The sequence below is a fragment of the Hyaloscypha bicolor genome (assembly GCF_002865645.1).
Source record: "Hyaloscypha bicolor E unplaced genomic scaffold K444scaffold_189, whole genome shotgun sequence".
In the NCBI taxonomy this organism is placed as follows: domain Eukaryota; kingdom Fungi; phylum Ascomycota; class Leotiomycetes; order Helotiales; family Hyaloscyphaceae; genus Hyaloscypha; species Hyaloscypha bicolor.
The window spans coordinates 321,828-344,305 of NW_020194691.1; the positions used below are offsets into that span (position 1 = coordinate 321,828).

At 23.2% G+C, this 22,478-nt stretch overlaps 2 protein-coding genes across 2 annotated transcripts; one reads left to right on the top strand and one right to left on the bottom strand.

The window, feature by feature from the left end:
* Positions 1–2,713: 2,713 nt before the first annotated feature.
* K444DRAFT_576885 (uncharacterized protein) lies at positions 2,714–3,771 on the bottom strand. Its single transcript, XM_024877555.1, has one exon. The coding sequence runs from the start codon at positions 3,305–3,307 to the stop codon at positions 3,044–3,046; it is 264 nt and encodes an 87-aa protein (XP_024726613.1). The 5' UTR covers positions 3,308–3,771; the 3' UTR covers positions 2,714–3,043.
* A 1,314-nt stretch (positions 3,772–5,085) lies between these two features.
* Positions 5,086–5,706, top strand: K444DRAFT_638337 (uncharacterized protein; the record flags this gene model as incomplete). Its single annotated transcript, XM_024884240.1, has 1 exon — positions 5,086–5,706. The coding sequence occupies one exon, from the start codon at positions 5,086–5,088 to the stop codon at positions 5,704–5,706; it is 621 nt and encodes a 206-aa protein (XP_024726614.1).
* Between the last annotated feature and the right edge of the window lie 16,772 nt (positions 5,707–22,478).

Genomic DNA, 22,478 nt, shown 5'->3' on the forward strand with positions numbered 1-22,478 from the left:
TATCCTAAAGCTCATATAAGTGGGATTCGTACTTAATATTAGCCTGGTAGCGCTTCTCTGCCTTAGTTCCACCAGGAAGCGGAGTATTAGGATTTTGAAGCTACTATCTAATATCCATATGTTTCCTAGTAATAAGAATTTTCCTACTACCCCCCTTAGCAAGCCTCTGATTCCATATAGCTTCGTCTTCGGCAGACCAATTATTAGTAGGCTCTTTAGTAATTGGGAAGGGCAAAAACTGGATACTAGACAAACGAGCTCCTGGAGCAGTAATATTAAAATATTACTCTGCTCACCCATAAATATGCTAACGAGGCATATACGGGATTAGGAATAAACGAAGGGTTAAAAGAGACATATTAGAAGTAAGGTAATTAATTAATTAAGAGGTATAAAAATTAGTAGTTATGCTTAGTAAATTAGTGCTTATAGTACTTGTAATATAAACTATATCTAGAAAATAAGGGAGTAAAGGCCCCATATATATCTAGAAGCTCTAGAGAAGTGTCTTTACCCCTATTATTACTTCCCTTAATACCTAGAAAAAAATTAAATAAACTATATAATACTATAGATATAGCATAAATAAGTGAGATATAAGCGAAATAAGAAAATTAGACTTAAGGATATACTTAGTATTAAATATTAGAAATCTATATTATAGTATAAAGAGTAAGGCTTAAGTAAAGTAAAGAATATAGAATTGAGAATATATTTAGTATGAACTAGTAAGTAAAAGCTTTTAGCTCCCTTAGCCCCATTAGCCCCGAAACCCCAATATTATGCGATTAATTAATCGGGACATTAATTAATTAATCAGGACCCACTATAGAGCCCGAATCATAATCCCCCCCCTATTAATTAATCGGGCGCTATGATTAATTAATCGGGAGGGCAATTGATTAATGGGAGGGGGCAATTAATTAATCGCTCGTATTAACGAACGGGGGGGAACATTACTAGTTTAAATATTATAATAAGTAAATTGTTTTTAAGGAATCTAATATCTTAGAAAATACTAATATTATCTATTTCTTTAAAAAAGAAAAATCTGTATTATAATTAGCTATTTATTTAAAAAAGAAATCAGGATATATATCCAGATACTATAAATATAGCTTTAATATTTTATATATATTAATAGAGAATAATAACTATAGGTTAATTTCTTATATTTTCTAAAGCTTTATATTACTATAGCCGTTTTTAGATTATATAATATAATATCCTTAATTATTATTTCGAATTTCTATTCTATTATAATTAATAAATATATAATATAATAGCTTATAAATTATAGCTATAAGAAATATAACTTTTATTTCTATTAAAGTTATATATAAATTATCCAGAATCCGATACTTTCCGAATACCTCTTTTATAGCGGCTTTAATATATATTATAAAATAGAGCCTATTAAAGAAAAATAATAATAGCCAGAAAATAAAAAAAAATTCCTAAGTTTTTCTAATTTATAAATATAAAATTTATAAATCTTTTAAAATTCTAAAGGGACTTTTTAGCTATTTATTTCTTTATAAATAATCGGGTAATATCCAAATTACTTTTAAAGGAATTAGCTAAAGCTCTCGAGGCTTTTTTATATTATATATTTGAATTAATTCCAATAATAACCTTAAAGAATCTCTATAGCCGAATTAATAATCTAATATAATTCTTTATTTTCTTTATTTTCTTTATATTTTTTAAAGATAGAATATCTTATATTTCTTTTCTATTAATATATAGAATTTCTTTTATTTTAATAATAGAAGAATAAACTATTATAACTATTTCCTTAAATATCTCTTTCTTATAAAAGAAACAATTATAGATTTTTCAAAATCGAAGAATTATCTTTGAAATTATCTCCGAATAATATCTATTTCTATATACCGAAATATATCCTATAATAAAATAAAATATAAATACTTCGAATTCAAATAACTAAAAATTTATAAATATATAAAAATTTCTATTTATTTTTATTTTAGTTATATTATATATCTTTTCCGAATATATCTAATCTATTAATTCCGAAAATTATTCCCGTATTATTAGTATTCTTTTAAATTTATATATATTCTCTTTTAATATTATAATAAATCCTTTAACTAGTAATACTATTATTAAGCTTTTTCCACCTTTTAAACTCATAAAACGATTAGATATAGATATCTAGGTTTTATTATAATACTAAAACATTATTCTTAGTCTTATAGCAGCCAGAGTATATTATATTATATGCCGTTACTATATGGGCTAATACTTCTTCTAATTAAGCGATCAAGGATCCTGGTTAGCAGCGGTGTGATTATAGTAATTTCGGTAAAATTATAGATACTATAATAAAATCTGTGGCTACAACGTTTGTGGCTGCATATACTGTACCTTGCTGGAAAATTCCTGTTTCCCGATATCCTCCCGGTTAAGTTAGAGCAACAAGTGGCCCTGTATACAGCCAACAAAATCGGCCATCCGCTTCCTGGGGAAATTCTTCTGTGTGACAAACTTCCGACTTTTCACTTCCGGCTTTCACTTCTTCTCTCTTTGCGCTATACCTAATCTTATAATAACGTCTGTCCCTGCATGCCGAAAAGCAGTTGAAGATTGGAGAGAAGAAGTAATAATTTTATTAACTGTCTATGGCGGTACAGTAAAATTCGAAATCGGCTTCAGTTCGTTTTTTTAATTTTTTTTTATTACATCCTTACTCTATTTAGCTGCTTATGTCAGCGCTATGCAGAGAGCTCTACGTACAGTTCAAGGCCCATGGATCCTCCAGTCCTCTCCCCCTTTCTGATAATTGAAATAACAAATGAAAACTTTTGTTTAACTCTAGGAAAACAATCTGTCCACTACTAAACTAGAGGTCCACTGCCCATTCTTGTGTGTTATCGTTGCATACCCTGGCTCGTTGCCCTTCCTATACCATAGTACCAGGCCCTCACCCTGGCTGTCTTGTTGCTTCTTGTTGAGTAGTCTGTCCTACCCGTCTTGTGGCTATGGGTTGTATTTTGAAGTTGTGAAGTTGAGGTGCTACCTAGCCCCTGCTGAGCTGGTCGAGGAGTCTTGTGCTCTCCATGAATGCAACTGCTTTCCTTGCTAGCTTTGAATCACTTAGCAGGGCTGGCACATTCCAAATAGTTGGTTGGCCAAGGTACGTCCGTCTTTGTGCTCCAAATTGGAAGCAATCACCAAGTATATGAGAGACCGTCTCGTTTGATCTCTGGCACTGACACACGGCTGAGTCTGCCGCTTTGATCTTTTTCAAGTATGCTCCGAGCCTAATCTTTCCCGACCTCATTTGCACTAGAACTGCCGCTTCTGGTTTTGTGAGTCCTTGATATAGCCGAGCCCCCTTCTTCTGCGACTGTATTTCTGATCCGAAATGAGATCTATATTGGTGTCCTGTTGTCTGTTTGGCCCAAGTGATATTCCATCTGTAAAGGATTGCCTCTTTGACTATTCTCTTGCACGAGGAGAGCAGTTGTTGTACCCATTTTGACTTAGGCGCTCTCTGCCCTATTTGGCCTTTAGCTCGCCATCCTGTGGCCTGCTTGGCTATGAGATCTGCTCTTTCGTTTCCTGGTACTCCTGTGTGGGCCGGGATCCAGCAGATCTCTATGGATACCCCTCGCTTTTGAAGGACACCGATAAAATGGATGATCTGTCTAAGGATCAGTTGCCCCGACTGTCCTCCGGGGCTGTGAACCGATTGTATAGCGGCTTGGTTGTCCACGAATAGTGTGACCGTCTTCACTCCCTTTGCTGTCACTGCTGTGATTGTGGAGTATAGTATTGGCTTCAGTTCGGAACACTCAATGATTGAACTTTGGACCCACATTTTATATACGCTAACTATTACGGCTAGCCCATTTCCCGACCATGTATTCGGTTAACTCCCTGTTCGGTATGTCCCGTAAGATTCTGCGTGGAATTAGCCGATATCGGCGGAGTTGCCTTAATTGAGAATGTAAATACGAACGGGGAGTGCCTGTTTGCTTAATCGAAATCGATGCCAGTCCGAACACTCAACTATTTTATGTTTGGCCCATCTCTTTTTTGCGTTGGCACTATTATGGCCAGTTATCTTTTGGACCTTGCTGCCTGAGGACGGCAGGCATCGGACAAAAACTTTCCTCCAGGCCGACACCGATTTCCTATTTGGGACACCGGGGGAAAAGTTGTTAACGACGAAGCATAAACAGAGTCTCGTTACCAAATACTATACCTTAACAGCAGACCACAATTTTATAAGAGTGGCCTCTCTTATCAATTTCGATAATATTAGAAGTCTATAAATCACTTCTCGTTATATCAACTCCTATCCTATCGAATTAAGGATATCCTAAGTATATTAGGAGAATATAAAACTCAGAGAACTTCCGTTTCTGAATTGCTTAAATACAAGATCAGTTATAATAGCAATGGAGCGTTGTAATAATATTCCCCTATTGGATTAAAGGAATTAGCAATTATACTGAGCTACTACTTTCCCGAAGAAAAGAATATAAAGGAGAAGATAAGGGCCGCTATTAAGGGATTTCTAAGAGATTAGTATAAAATCATTAATAATATTCTTAAGGATAAAGTTGAGAACAAATCTCGTTAATTAGTCGAAACAGGTATTTAGTATATAGTCGCAATATAATAGAAGGCATCAAACTATTCCGATTTATAAGTCTTTACTTGGAATCCTTTTGGGGAAACCTTTAAAAGCAATCAAGGACGGATAAAGTGCCGATACGGTAAGATAGAAACTACCAAAGTATCTGCAAATAGAGGAAATATTTGTAAATATTATCGGAAGAATAAATCAAAGATAAGTCTGTTTCCCTTTTGAGCATAAGATACTAATCAAGTAAGTGCGATTCTGATTTATGCCCTAATAATAAGCTGCGATTTCAGAGCCTTCCGAAATCTAGAGAAAATATTACCGAACTAATTATCCCATCTAACGATTTTTCCTTTGAGAAAGACTTCTAGGGAAATTTCAGGTTATCGATATCCAACTCATCGAATACTGCTCAGTATATCGATCAATATTCCGAGGATGGTTCTGTATATTCCTTATAGAACTATATGGAATTAGTTACGAAACCTGATCTTGCTATTCCAAACAGTGGCTTTTCTGAATGGAATCCAGAGTCCAGTACGTTACGGGCTGGGGAGACGAATCAGCAGCCTACTGTGGCTACATGCGCGATTGAGCTTGACTTCGACTTCACGCTGCCAGGAATGATTGTTGAGGACCTGGAGCACAACACAATATTCGGTAGGCAGGAGCTGTTTATTCGGAACCACGAAAATCATATTGCAGACTTGATAAGAGCCAATAACGACCTCGAACAGGAGATTGCTGCTCTGGAAACGTCCTGGCTTGATATCAGTGAAAGCCACAGCTTTTCGGGTGGAGTTGCAGCCGGATCATCGCTATGGGCCATCTCAGCTCTCATTACCATCGGAGCTACAGTCCTGTTCCCTCATAAAGCAGTTGCTGCCAATCTCCAGCAAAGGGCTGAGATTCAAGGAAAGTTTTCAAACGCCCAAAGTGCTTTTGAAAAAGGACGTACTGAGCTTGAGACGGCTAAAAAAGAACTTGAATGCTTGCAAGCAGCTAGGGATCTCGAAGCAGATCTCCCGTCATTACAGTACGAAGTTGATAAAGAGCTTGATTTGGCCTTTCAGAGCATGTCGTTATAAGTAGGCAGGCTGTTTCCAAATTGTTTTGGTCTTTATCTTATACTTATTATAATCGGGGTGATTTTTGCTATTGAGGGCAACTATATAGACTAAGTAAATTTTAGTTCTTGCTGGAGGGCTCTTTGTATATAGGTAGAAATCTTCTTCAAACCGAACTTCCACCCACGTAATCCCCGAGCTTATTTACTTTCCTATTGGAAAATCTTAAGCAAGATGGGGTGTGAATACTTGTTGAATTGGTACTAGCTTACTAGTTCTTCCAGTACCAGGTTCAACTACTAATATTAGCTTCGCCACTCTCATTTATAATGGTTTACTATGGAAGCCTATGGAATAGCTCACTATGGAAGCTCAGGGAACGTTTACTAATTAATATATATGAGTTATCTGATTTATAATATACTGGAGGAAATCGCCACCCACTAGTAGATATATAAGAACTGTACTTTAGATTCCCTCCTCTCCTTTTTTTTACTCTTTACTCTCCTGTATCTAGTCATTTTACAGATTATCAACCTCCAATATATCGATTTATCACTAATATATCAATCACTTTCCAATAATTCTTATCAGGCATATGGAGGAGATATTTGGAGCACCAATTACTTTGGAGGGTCCAGTATCCTATAGTATGTAAAGCAGCTTGTCTGAATGTCAGCCTTAAACGGCTGGTGGTGGTGGCTTCACCAAAACTGGCTGTCAGCTGAAACTGGTTGTCAGCTGGAAGATGAGGTGTGGCGCTCAATTGTGGCTCACTGACTGGCTCTGTCCATATTATCCTGCCGTTGCGATGGTGGGAGACGAGTGACGACGTTCCAGCGCCCAGGCACCAGCGTGCTACCACCTGCCGATAGAAATGTTCGAGAAACCTGCTCTTACGCCACACGCGTGACCACTATACGCTACACACGTGATTAGGCCTGAGAATCGTGGCTAAGAAAAATATAGCGAGCCCGGGCGTGAACATAGTATATTTTAACTCGGTTAATACACATTACTAAATACCGAAACATGTGGCCCCTCTTCTTGTAATAGTATAACTCCCGGATTGTATTCTTTTCCTCTCTAAATATCTTTAAAACTTAGGGCTATATTATTTCATAATAAGACCTTTCTTTAAGTATTCCGAATTATAAAAAGACTTTAATAGTTATAATTAAATAAAGGGGGATAGCCGAAATAGCAATTAGTAATATAAATAAAACAATTAATAATATAATTAATTATAATTTTTTCTTTATTACTAAATAATCTCTTTAGGAAAAAATAGTTAAAAAAAAGCAATATATTAATAAGAACTTTATAGACTTAATAAGAAAAAATTTATAATTCCAAAACTAGAGATTTGTTTTATAATATAATATATTTCGGAATATAAAAATAGATATTATTATAATACAGTTTTTATAATTAATATATCTGTATTTCAGGCCATATTACAATTTGTATTATAGGTAAAAATAACAGATACTACTATTATAAATACTATACTAGCGGCCTATAAAATACCAAAAAGTATTTCTATAGATATTTATTAAAGTTTTACTATTATAGGCTAATTAATTAAAAAGTTCTTATAACCGGTTTTTAATTCCGTTTATAAATCTACTAAAAAGAACTATTATATCTGGAAATTCTTTAAATACTATTGTTCTAGATCTATTTATTTAATAAAGGATATCTTTATATAAGGTTCGAAAAACTAACCTGGAATTAAATACTAGAATATAATTAGATTTTATATATTTGAAAATAAACGGCTATTATTTACTATAATATTATAAAAGATAACTATCTAGAAAGAAACTTAATATAATAACTGGAATTATAAATTCTATTAATTCTTTTACTAATTTTATATATTTTAGAAAATTAAATATATATTTAGCTAAGTTTTCTATAATAGAATTCTATTTCTTTAAAACTTTAATAAAATCGAATAGCTTTATAAAGGATTAAAAGAAGTAATTATAAGTATATTAGAAAAGAATAGAAAAATATATTATAGAAAATAATAAATAAGTTTTTATTTTATTCTTTTATATTTTATCTAATCTATTTAAAAAACACTTTTTAAAGCATTTATATCGGGCCTTAAAAGAGATCTTTTAAGCCGGAAAAAGAATAATAACATAGATATCCGAAATCTATTTATATAGATTACGGGATATTTCCTTTTTTAATAAATAAAAAGAGACCTTTTTAATTTTCTTTTTTTATTCGATTCCAGGTATAGTTTTCTTTATTATTATAACTATTTAAGAATATATTTGTTTTAATAGTATTAATAGCTAGACTCTTTTAAATCATATAACTAAATGGTATATAATCTATTTAAAACTACTAATATTAGTAAAAAAGAAATAAAAAACATCTATAAAAAGTAAAAGAAAATAGAAATAGATCTTATTAATACTTCTATTTAAAATATTATAGAGTAGCCTTTTTCTAATTTTAGAAAGAGTTTATTTTATTATTTTATAATAATTATTTGTTATAAATATTCTTTTTTTCAAGTTCTATTAAGGGAGATTACTATTTATAAAAAATAGTAAATAGGTTAAAATAGAGATATATTTTACTAATATTTTATTTGCTTTTAAATTTCTGACTTTTTTTTATTCCGAATAGTTTTCGAAGAGTCTATAACTTGAACCCATTACTAATTAAAATAAAAAGACTAGGCTATTATATATTCGGATTTTGAATTTAATAAATAAAGGTCTAAAACTTATTGGATTTCAAAAGATATATATTATTACTATATATATTAAAGCTGAGCCAATAGCTATAATTATAATACTTTATAATAGAAGAAGCAGCCAGCTATTATAAAATAAAAATATTATACTTTTAGTTATAATAAGAAATATACGAAGTTATATAATATAAATCCAAGAAAAGAGAGAAAGAGATTAAAACCGGCTTTTATAAAATCGGTATTTCTATTAAATTCCTATTTATTTTAAGAAATATAGAAGCTATAATAAAACCTCTTTTAATAGAAGCTGTAATAGATATATAAAGGAGAGCCTGATTTGATTCCTTAATTTAGATTAAATAATATATATAATAAAAGTATTAAATCTATATATATTATTTTATAAAATATATAATTATAACTTTATTAAAAATATTATATTTAGAATAGATAATAAAGAATAACCTTATTAAAACTTCTATTATTTTATATTTTTTTTAATTCTATTAATTAATAAATTTCGGAATATATCTATTCTTTTTATAGTAAATATTATTTATTAAGATATTATAAGTTTTATTTATTTATACTAAAATAAGCCCCTAAATCTAATATCTGCTTATAGCCAAAATATATAAAAGCTATTAATAAGATTCTATTATATTTACTATATTAATCTATTATATATAAGATTTATTATTATTATTATTCTAATACGGAATTGAAAGAATTATTACTAAATTATATTATTACGAAATTATATTATTAAAATATAACTTCCGAATAATATATTTTACTAGATAAGATATAATTTACAAGATCTCTCTTTTATAAAAAAGGAATTCTTTCTAATAAATACTAGTTCTGGATTAAAAGAATTCCTTTTAAATTATATGGCTATTAAACTATTTAATAAAAGTTTTCTAATTAAACCCGTAAAAGTACCGAATAATAGAATTTGTTTAAAAAAATAATCTTTTAAAAAACTCTCTCCTATATTAGAGAAATTACTACCTCTAGTAAATTTCCAGAATAAACTAGTATTATAAAAAAAAAGGAAATATTATAAGAATTAAATAGATAGATAATATATAAATATTGAAATATATATTTATTATAAAATATCTTTCTCTAATAATTCTATTATTACCTGATTTATTCAAATACTATAATATATAATAAACTTAATAATAAAAAACTATATAAAACTCCTCTAGGCTTAGAAATATATTCTCTATTCTATTATTTAATTATATCTTTAATATAATTTAATACTTTAATAATTATCTATTTATAAAGTTAAGAATTTCCTTTAATATTTTAATATATTAAATCTAAATAGTATTAGTCTCTATTATATGATTTCTATAAATTTTAAGTTTTAATTCAACTAATTTATTTATTTTTAGTAATTATAGAATATTATTTCCGAAAAGTTCTAATAATATTAAAGCTATTATATAAATTTATTTATTAGAAAAGGTTAATCTATATTTAAATAATAAAACTATTAAAATATATATATCTATAACTTATTTTATTCTTTTATATTTAATTTATATATGCCTTTTTAAAGATAATTCTATTAAATAATAATAGTTCTAATAAAAAAAATATAATTTTTATTACCTGTTTATTAAACTTATCTTTATTCGATATCTAGTTTTCGGAAAGTAATTCTTTAAATAATATATATCTTTTTATTCTCTTTAATCTTCTCCTCTCTTTTTTCTTATTAAGTTTCTTAATATTTTTAGGGAGCTTATTCTGGGATTTGGGATATATAAACTAATAATTATTAAAGGAAATAATATAATATAGAAATAATAAAAACATATAATATTTTTTATATTCGGCTATTATAAATTACTAGATTTAAAAGTATAATATTCTCCCGATTTGCAATTATATATAATTAATAATATATTAAAATTATAAAACTCTATTATTTCTATAATTTTAAATTCTATAATTTGTCTTTTTTTTTCTATTATATATTCCGGTTTTTAAACAAATATTATTTAATTATATAAAAAGCTATAATAGCAAATTAATTATTAAAAAAGCTTTTATTTTTTATATTAATAAGGTTAAAATTTTATATTAATATAAAATCCCTGTTTTAGAAATATTTATTTATCTTAGCTAGAATTTAAAAGAGCTAGTTCCGGTTTTTTAGGCTTTTTTTTAATATTTTTAATATAATATATTTTCGATTATAATTTGTTTTATATATATTTAATATAAAATATAAAAGGAAACTCGAAAATCTTACTAATTTACTCTTTTTTATTATAGATCTCATATAGTAATATATTATAACTCTCGATAATTTTATTATTTTATTTTTATTTTTTTATTATATTTTACTAATAATTAAAATAGTTTTCAATTATATCGCATTTTGCCTCTTTAAATACAAATATTATTTGTAAATCTACTAATATATAAGAGATTTAGAAAGGATAATTCTATTTAATATAAATTTAATTATAACTTTTATAATTAGAAATATTATTTGTTTTATTTTCGAAATAAAAAATATTACTAGCCTAATAAAATACTCTAGTATAATATATATAATTAATCTTATATTATTAGCTTTAGGGAAATATATAAATATAATTATTAATTAATATAGACTTTTATTCGGAATCTTTATATATATATATAAATAGCTAAAACTAATTACTTTAATTAAAAGATTAATATATATAATAGCTAATATAATATTCCAAAAGCTTAATTTATATATTATATCTGGAATTATAATAGTAATAATAAATCGATTTGAATTTCTTATAAATAAATAATAGCTAATATAATATATCTTTAGACTAGTACTATTATAAGAGCCTTATTTTTTTTATTCCTTAAATATATTAATATTTATATAAAATCTTTTAAAAGCTTTATTTAATTTTTATTATTATATTAATAACTATAATATATCTATATAATCCATTAAAAAAGCTTTTAATATTACCTATAATAGATTTATTTGCGGCTATTTATATTTATATATTTATTATAGGCCTTTATTTCTAATATATTTTTTATTATAATAAAAACTATAATATATAAAACTAGTAAAAGAAATATATTATTATTAAATATAATCCATTTATATATTCGGCTATTAAGATCCTAAAAGCCCTAAACCGATTAATATATATATATATTAATATCTCTAATATAAATTATATTTCAATTATATAATTAGATTTCTTTTTTATAGCTTAGTAATATTAAAATACTAAAAAAAATATTTTTATTTTTATTATTAAAAAGAGAAAAGGATTTACCCGGAACTTCTTTTAATATACTATTAATAATATTAATCTATAGTCCGGAATATAAGCTATAATTGAAAAACCATATAAAAAGAAGCTAAACCTTAAATTATATAATATTATTCTCTTATTTACTATAAATATAAAAATAGTAGATTAATTCTTATATATTATATAATTCTTAAAATAATATTATAATTATAGAATAATAAATTAAAGAATTATTCTCTTTTAAAAGCTTAATTCTAAAAATAAATACTTATAACTCTTATAAAAAGTACCTACTAATAACTAGCTAAAAATATATATATAGCCTGGATTATTAATATAATAATAGAACTTCTTTAAAAAGATATTAACTAAATTCGTCTCTTTTTATTTTATATAAGTATTAATTCTAACTATTATTATAAATCTTTTATATTCGGCTTTTTATTTTTAATAATTACCTTTCTAATATAATAAAACCAAAAGCTACTAAATCCTTAAAGAAATATATTAAAATAATATATATAATAATAAATATAGAAAAGCTTATTAAATCTGGAATTAAAAATTAAAAAGATATTATTATTATTTTTTATAAATTAAACTTCTAATTCTATATTTGAATTAATATTAAAACTTTAAATATAATATATATAAATAATAAAACCTATAATAATATCTATAGTATTATTTAATAAATATAAAACAAAATAATTCATTTCAAGAAATTGAAATATTTTTTATATTTATTTTAAAAATATAAAAGATTCCTAAAATATATAATTTAATATAAAATAGAAAAGGAAATAGAAAATATTTAAATTGTTTTTATTTATATCTAAAGATTTCTAATATTCAAATATTATAATATCTAATATATTAATATATTATAATTCTTTTATTTTATTTATTTCCTTTTTATTATATTTAAATATAAATATAATTTTAATTCCTTCGAATTTAAATTTAATAAATATAAATATTTCTATTAATTTATTTAATTATACTAATTATATTTTCTTAAACTATATTTTAGTAATTATTTCTATTTTAGTTAATTATAGTTTTAAGCCTATAATATTCGATTATTATTTATTTAAGCTCTTTTATTATAAAAGTTACTCTTTTTAAAAGAAATATATTTGGCTTCTATTTTATCTATAGGTATATTAGCTATTTCCTAAATCGATTATTTTCTCTTATTATTTATTTAATTATTTTTAAAAGGCTCGAAATTAGATTACTTTTAGATATTTATAGACTTTTATTTATTACCTCAATTATTATAATTATTCTTTTATTATAAATAATCTCGATATTAATAGTAATAGGCCTGGATAATATATTAAATTCTAATTCCGGAAATATAAAACAAATTTTTAGTTTTCTAAATCTGTTTATAGCTATTTCTAAAATAGTTTTAATAAATAATTTCTAAAAGCAAAATATAAGTTAATATTATTTATAGCCTATTTGCTTTATTAGAAATAGAATAATTGATTTTATAATAAATAATAAAATCCGGTTTCGGCTTTTTTTAAACTTAGAATTAAATAATTAATAGAAATCCAATTTGAAATCCCTATTTTTAATAACTATAAATATAGATAAATATAGATATATCTAATTCTTTTTAGTTTATTTTTTTGGAATTATAATTTGTAATTTTCTAATATTTAAATATAACTATAAAAACCGGAAAGGGCTATTTATTAATAATTTTATATTAATTTTATTTTTATATTTAAATCTAATTTTAAAACATTTATATAAATAGAAATACTATTTTAAATCTAGAGTTTCTAAGAGAATTATATATTTTATATAAACTAAATAGAATTAGTATATTATAAGATCCTATATTATAGAATCTAATTTATTTTATTAATTATATTTTAAGAAAATACTTTAGTAAATTATTTATTAAAAGAGAAAAAAAAATTTAATAAAAGAAAATAACTAAATCTATATTATATTAATAAAGCCTTATTTCTATTATCTATTTCTTTTATAAAATACAGTAATCGAATCTCTTCTATTTGGTATTATTACCTTATATTTATAAGCTCTTATAGCTAGCCTGTTATTATAAGGGACCTTATTAAATCTCTATTTCTTTATAGCTATTAGAAATCGAATATAATTATCTAAACTATATTTTTATTTAAATTTATTAACTTTTCTTTTAATAGTACTAATACAAATAATAATAATTACTATTATAAATTAATAGACTTATATTATATCCTCTTTTTCCTTTTTAAGCTTATTAATCTTCTATTTAATAATACCGAAACAATTAATAGTAATTACTATTATAAATTAGTAAACCTATATTATATTCTTCTTTTTCTTTTTTAGTTTATTAATTTTCTATTTAATAATATTAAAATAGTTAATAGTAATAAAAAACCCAGTTTAATATTCTTATATATTATTTAGTTTTTCGATTATAATAGCTTTCTTTTCTTTAAGCTATATAACTCTCGATTCGAATTATTTTACTATTATAGCCTTATATTCTATTATCTAAACCGAATTAATATAATTATTAAAATACTACTTATAACCTTTAATATCCGATTTGTAAATAGAAATAATTCTTTAAACTTTATTAAACTACTATTATAATAAGATATTATTAGATATTATTTTATAGAAATCCTAAAGTATTTTTTTATATTAAATATATAGGTATTTATATATATTAGAATATTAGAATTAGAATATCTATTTTTATTTTATAATAATTCTTTATTTTATATTTTTATATATAATAAGATACTATTTATTTATAATATCGAAATCTGAATTAAATAATAAAAATTAAAATATAATATTATTATAAATATCCGGAAAAGGTATTATAAATAATAGTTAAAATATAATATTATTAAAAGTATTAAAAGAGAATATTATAAATCAAAATTAGAATTTAATACTATTATAAGTATTAAGAAATAATATTATAAATTTTATATTAATAGAAAGTATTTGAAAATATTAAATAAAATATATTAGAAATTATAAAATAGAATTTTACCTTAATAGTATTCTATTATAAAATACTAGTATTTATATATTATTAAAAAGTTATATCTTTTATCTAATTTCTAATATCTGATATATTCTATTTAATTCTATTAGTCTATAGGGAATTGTTTATTTAAATATATTTCGAATAATTATAATATCTATTATATTTATTTATTATTTAATCTATTTCTTAATAAGATTCTTTAAAAGTTCCCAAATTATTTCGAAACTCAACTTATATATTTTTAAAATATATTAATTTATAAAGATTTTTTTTATATTTTAGAATTTAATATAAATATATTCTTTATATTATTATATTAAAACCAATATTATACTATAATAATATATTATTTATTTAATAATTCAATTAATTATTCTATTATCTAATAGGGAATTAATAGCTAAAAACCTTTTATATAGTATTTTATATCTCTCTTATATACTTGAATTATATCTAAAATAAATAAATATAAACTAAAAGATTTATTTAGTTTTATAAAATATTATTTAAATATTATAAAAGGAAAACTATAATAAAATAAAAACTTATATAAAGTATATTAAAATATAAAATATAACTTAATAATAAAATAATAAATTAAAAATATAAATAGTAAAATATAAATAATATATAATATATAAAAATTCAATTAAATAAATATTAAAAAAGGATTATTTTCTAGAACTATAAAAAAACCAGCTTTTTTATATAATTTCTATAAGTTATATATAAAAGGCTACGGCTTTTATTATATAACCAAAACCTTAAAACTACTAAAATAATATAATTTTTAGAAAGTATAGTCTATTATATTATATCCGACTCTTTATTTATTTATACTTGTTTTTTAAATATTAAAAATAATAGAAAAATCCTATTTAGAATCCGAAATAATAAAATAATCGGAATTCTCCTCTATTAGTTAATCCAATTTCTCCTTAATATATTTAAAATAAGATTTATTATCTTTAAATAATCTTATTTTATATTTCCGAATTTATTTAAAAATAATCCGAACCCGTTTAGCTACATTTTTATATTAAATCCGATATAGTTCTTTATATTAATTAATATTTGCCTTTAACTATTATTTAATTTCTACCTTTATTATTAAGTATTAAAGAGGCTTATTATAATAAATTATATTATAAATTATACTAATATATTCCAAACAAATAGCTTTTTTGAATTTTATATTATTTATAATATTTTTAAATCGACTTTTAATAAAAGAAAAAAGCTTTAAATAACAGGCTTTAATAACCTTATAAAAAACTCTATTTTTATATATTCTATTTTTAATAATAATTAGATTTATTAGAATTATAATAAAAGACCTATTAAATAATAAATTATTATTAAACTATTTTTCGGTTTCTATATTATCCGAGAATTATTATTTATTTATAATTCCAGATTTATAGATTATCTAGCTAAAGGCATTTATTTATCTAATTAAATAAATTATATTTAAAGTCTTTTCTTCTATTACCTTTAGTAAATACTTGCCTATTTCCTTAGCTATTTCCGGCTTAAAATTATTAAAAATAAAGAAATAATTAATATTTTTAAAAAACTTTTTATTAAAAATAATAACATTTTTATAATTTATAAGAAAAATATAACTAATATTCTAATACTTTTTATTAAAGTAGAATTTATTATTTAAAGCTTTAGTAATAGCCAGATCTTTAATATTACCTTTATATTAATTATAATTAATATTTTTAGAAATATAATATTAGGCTAGCTAAAAATATATAATTAAATAAATAAAATACTTGCCTAATATCTTATAAAATCCGAGCTATATTAATAGATCTACTATTAAGAATTAAAAAACTAAAATAAAATAACTATTATCTAGATTTTTATATTTAAATATATTATTTTTTCAGAAATATAACTATAATATTTTTATTTCTCCTATTAAATACTTTCGAATATTAAGCTTTTTAATTTATTTCAGGTAATTTTTCTTATAAATATAACTATTTATATTTAAATTAATAATACTAGACTTAAAAATAGAAACTATAATATTAAATTGGAATTATAGATTTGGGTAGAATTAATTAAAAATATAATATTTATATTTATATTCTTTAATTTTCTGGATTTTAAAAAAGAAATCTCGTATTTTTTTATTTATTCAAATAATAGAAATATATTTTTTGCCTTTAATAACTTTATAGATCTTAATAACCAGCTTTAGAATATCCTTAATATTCTCGATATTTCCTATATTAATAGAGAAAATATTAGTTAATTACTAAATATATATTATATAAAAAGCTTTAAGGAATCTATTAATAACCCTATAGTATTCTTGTTTATAAATAGGTCCTAAAATACTATTATATATCTCCTTAAAAGTATATTTATTCTATTAAACAAGTATTAATTTTTATTTAACTAGTATTTTATAGGTATATTAAATACTTTTAATTTCCCCGAATTTAATATTCTTAGTCTTTTATTTCTTGATTTTAGATATAGATATAGGAGTTTTTTTAAATAGTATTTTTCTCTTTAAAATAAAAAATTCCTTTTTATTTATCTTTTTTTTATTTTCTTCTATTTTACTAGTCTTATATTTAAACTAGTACTCAGATTTTTATTATTTATTAAAAGTTTTAGACTTAACTTGTTTTCTATTTTTACTAGGTTCTTTTTATCTAATTATATTAATTTTACTAATCTTATTAGTAAATTTATTATTAGGCTATATTAAATTAGCTCTATTTTATTAATTGAATTCAATTGAATTAAAGTTAAAATTATAATAAGAGTTCATTTTTTAGATTTAGTTTAAAAAATAGAAAAAGGCTTATTATTATAAATTCCTTTAATTAGAATTCCGGAAATATTAAAAATATATTATCTAGCTTTAAAATTATTAGCTAATAATAGCTTAAAAACCAATTCTTTAAATTCCGAAATAGCTTTAATATATTTAAGTATCTTGGTAATATTTAATTTAATAAATATACTAGTATTCTAATACTTTTTATTTTTAATATATTTTAAAGTAGCTTTATTAATTAACCAAATAGCTTTATATATTAAAGCTTTTATTTTAATAAAAGAATATAATTTCTTATAAATATTTTTATTAAAATTATTATAAATATTATTAATATATTAACCAAAAGCTTTATTATATAATATAATTCTATTTTAATTCTTGGTTTCCAGATTATTTACTATAATTTTAATTTTATTAAGCTTTTTTTATTTACCTTTAAAAATACTTTTAATAATATTCTCGAATTCTCTATTATTAGCTTAATAATCTTTTAGTTCTTTTTTAGTTAATTCCAATCCAGTTCTATTTTTAATAAAAGTTTTCTATTTCAAGAACTTATTATATATATTACTTAATTTGCCTAAAGAATTTATATTAAATTCGGAAATTGCAATTATCTTTTCTAGTATTAATAGGCCTTTTATAACTACCCAAGCTTTTTTAATATTCCAAACTTTAATTCTATTAATTTATATGCTTTTAATAATACTATAGCTTATAAGAATTAATTATTATATTTTACTAGCTTAAGGAATTAGTTTTTCAGCTATTTTATTATTTTTAAAAGAATTATATAGATATTATTAATATAATAGTTATAAATTATAAAATTATAAAATTTTGAAATTATAAGAATTTTTTTTAAATACTTTTTAAAATAAAGAATAAATTGAAATAGATTTGAATTATATAAAGATATTATATATATTCGAGTTTTTTCTTTTTTTCTAATAAAAAAACAAAGCTAAAATAGTAATATATATAATAGAGAAAATAGATATAATAATTGAATATATTTAAGGTAATATAATTATAAATTAGAAATAATTATAAAAGATAAAATATAGAATTAGGCTTCTATTATAGAAAAAAACATAAATATATATATCTAAAAAAAATATTATCTAGAAAATAATTAAGGTAAATTAAATTAAATAATAATAATAGAAAAATAAAAAGGTAATATAATAGAAATATAAATATAAATATAATAATAATATTTAAAATATTGAAATATAGAAGAAAATAATAAAAAGTTTATAATATAAAAGAAAAGAAATAATATAGGAAATATATAAAAGATAAGATATATAAATATATTAAAAATATTAGAAAAGTATAAAATAAATATTAATAGAAAAAGAATTAAAATAATAAAATTAAGAAATAATTTAAAATAAGGTATTATTTCTTTTAAAACTAATCTATATCTTTTCCAAAAGCTAATTATATTTATTTAATATTTATTACAATCGATTTTATATAATATAAAACTATTTAATTAATTGGAATTTTAAAATAATATTAAAGGCTTTAGAAATTATAGAAAAAAGAATTATAAAATAATATAAATAGAATTTATAGTATTATTATTAAATTTGAAACAGTTAATATTAAAATTAATATAGAATATAGAAAAATCAAGTATTATAAATTAGTATTAAAAATATAGAATTAAAAATGTTTTTTTAATTATTTAAATAATATTTAATAATAAGAAATAAATTAATAGTAAAAATTAGTAAATTATATTAGCTTTTTAAAGAAATAATCGGTTTCTAGTAATAAAACGGTATTATAATTAAAAAAAGAATTCTATATAAAAGAAGTTCTTTTTATATAAAAATAAAAATAAATAATATATTAATTAAATTTCGGTATATATTTTAAATATAGCTATAATTATATAGGAAAGAAAATAGACTTTTTAATTCAAAATAAACTAGATATAAAATAGGCTTTAAATAAATAGATCTAATTTATCTAATATCTAAAAGATTACTAGAATTATATATTATTAAATATTTTCGGAAATAATTATTAGATTTAATAAGGTTTCTCTTTTTTTTATAAAGCTTCTAATTAGCTATTTCATTTATATATAACCTCTATTTGGGAAATTTATTTAAATATTATAAATAAACTTATAATAGTAGTTTAAATTAAAATCGAAATCTATAAATATTATAGTTAAGTTTTAGACTAGTATAAATTATAAAAATAGCTAACTAAAAAAGTAAATAAAGTATCTAAAAGATTTCTAGTTTAATAAAAGATATATAAAAGGCTTCTTTTTTTCATTTTTATATATAATTATTATTTATATTATAAAAACTTTCTGAAAAGTATTATAATTCAAAATTCAAAATTTATAAAAGAATTTCTCGATTTTCTATTTATTTTTATATTAAAAAAAATATTTTATATTTAATTCCCAAAATCTAGTAATAGAATCTTATATTAAAAATACTATCTAATAATAATAATTAGATAATAGTAAGAAATAAATAATAGTAAAGCTTATCTGATTTCTAGAATAATAATCTAATAATAATATTCTCTAAAAGCCATAAATAATAGTCGGAAGAAAAAAATAAAAAATATATAAAGAATTAAAAGTAATAAGCTTTAATTTAGGTTAAAAAAAGCTTCTATTATTAAATACTTTTTTTTAATTCTTTATAAAAGAGATATATTTTACTCTTTCTGATTCTAGTAATTCTAAAATATATATAATAATACTAATAGTTTTCTTAATCTTTTAAATACTATTTCGTTTATAATATTCTATAATTATTTTCTTTTCTAATTCTATATCTATTTTAAAATATTTATTTATAAATATATTATTGCAATGAGAATCACTGAATTAGGGCTAGTACAATTGCTCTGCTTAGTTAGGATCTGTGCACTCACTTCCTAAAGCTTTATACTTTACTCAAGCTCTTTTCTAGCTAGTTTAATAAACTCTTTTACTATCTAATGCAATTTCCTACTCTATAATCTATACGTGTATTAGTTATGAGCCCGGCCTTGCACTAATAAGCTTCCTAATTAGTATACCGCAGAGAGTATTTAAGAGCTTATTCAATTTATTCTTCGAAAATCATATTTTAGTTCGTATTTCCAATATTAACCAATTAATAGAAACTATTCCCATAGTTCCTATAGTTTCTAAAGCTCAATCGTAATTATGTTAGAAGCCACGGTAAAGATTATTGTCCTAAAGGACCGCAGTTCCTGGGCGGACTGGTTCAATGCTCTCTATAGAGTAGTAGGTAATAAGGGCATCTGGGATAAGATTAATCCATTTAATAATAAAGTAATTAAAACGAATATGGCAGCTTCTCCCAGGCCTTCCCCTATAATTAATGAGCTTATACTAAAGGAAACAGAGGATTACTATACCAGATACCAAGTTAATACGGAAAATTGGGATAAAGACACTCGACCTATAATTAAGAAAGGATCGAAACTAGTATCTCTATAGCCTGTAATATTCGGGGATATCAGAGATTACTATTTGGTGCTCTTACGGGACTATAAGATCAAGAAACTGGACTAGATAAACAAGCTAGTATATTACCATGTGATTAGGTAGTGGCTCCGTCAAATAGTTAATACAGAGATCCTTACGAACTCCATATTAGGCCTCAAAGAGAGTAAGCAGAGCTCTATTTACGAGGTTCTTAAGGCTTTATTAATAAAATACGGTTCTATAGATATAGTATAAATTACTGCCGCTCGGAGAGCATATAGCTCGGTTCTACTATAAGCAAGCAAAGGAAAAGTGAGCCCAAAGCACTGGTTTACTAATTGGGAAAAGGTACTTAATAGAGCCAGAGCTCTTAAAATCGCCGAAATCAAAGGCACTCTAGTAGTAATTAAGTTCTTAATAGCCCTCTAGCGGAAACTCGCACTAATCTGGGTAATAGAATAGCTTAGTAATCTGTATAGTAAAGACGAACTGGGGCTTCCGATTCTTATGCTCGAATAGTACGGCCAGGTATTTAATCGGATTATTTTGGAAAATTAGAATGCCAAGTACTCAGGAGCTCCTATAATCTTTATAATACTCGGGAATTAAACTAGTAAAGGATTGGACGGCAAACCCGATTTGAACAAGTACAAGTACTATGAGTACCCTTATAAGGGTTCCAAAATATATAAGTATAAGTAGGACCTACTTAGCTATACTACTATGGAAATTGCGATTACTGGATCGAGCAAAACTTGGACAAAATTCAAGCCTAACGAGGAATAGATCCGAAAAATCCGGGAAAAGATCTTAACCGAGTATTAGAAGGATCTGAAACCTTAGCTAGAAGAGAAATATAGTATAAAAATCACTAGTAAACAAGCTATAGAAAAGCTAATACCCGGTACTAGTTCTAAAAAGGAGCCTAAAGCGTCCGGAACCTAATTTCCTGGGAACTTTAATATTACTCTAATAGATCCCATACTTATAATTCAGAGCCCAGGTCAGGGGATCTATATAATACTCGATTTCTCAAGATATCCGCTTTTTTAGAGTACCTTACTAGATAACTGCGGTACTATATACCTGGTTAATAGCAAGGATCTAATTAATTCTGGTACTTTTATTAAGGCGAAAATCAATAATTACGTAAAAGCAGGAATAACTAGTCTTCCGATTATTAGATATAGTACTTATATAATTAAAAACGTGATTAATAGACCCGCGGGACCACATACCAAAGATCTGATCCTTTATAATATTATAGTTATTAAAGGATTTTATGTAAATATTATTTCTAAAGCTCGCTTGGCGGAAAAGAAAGCTTGGTATTATGGATATAATCTTATAGTTAGATTGGGAGATTATAAAGAGAATATGGTATTAATATAATTAGAGTACAGGTTTAATTTAGTTTTCCTTAAATATAAGCCGCTCTCTACTTACTTTAATATTTCGTTCGA

Excerpts from the sequence above, each read along its gene's own strand:
- K444DRAFT_576885 (XM_024877555.1), bottom strand. The coding sequence starts at position 3,307 with ATGAGGTCGGGAAAGATTAGGCTCGGAGCATACTTGAAAAAGATCAAA.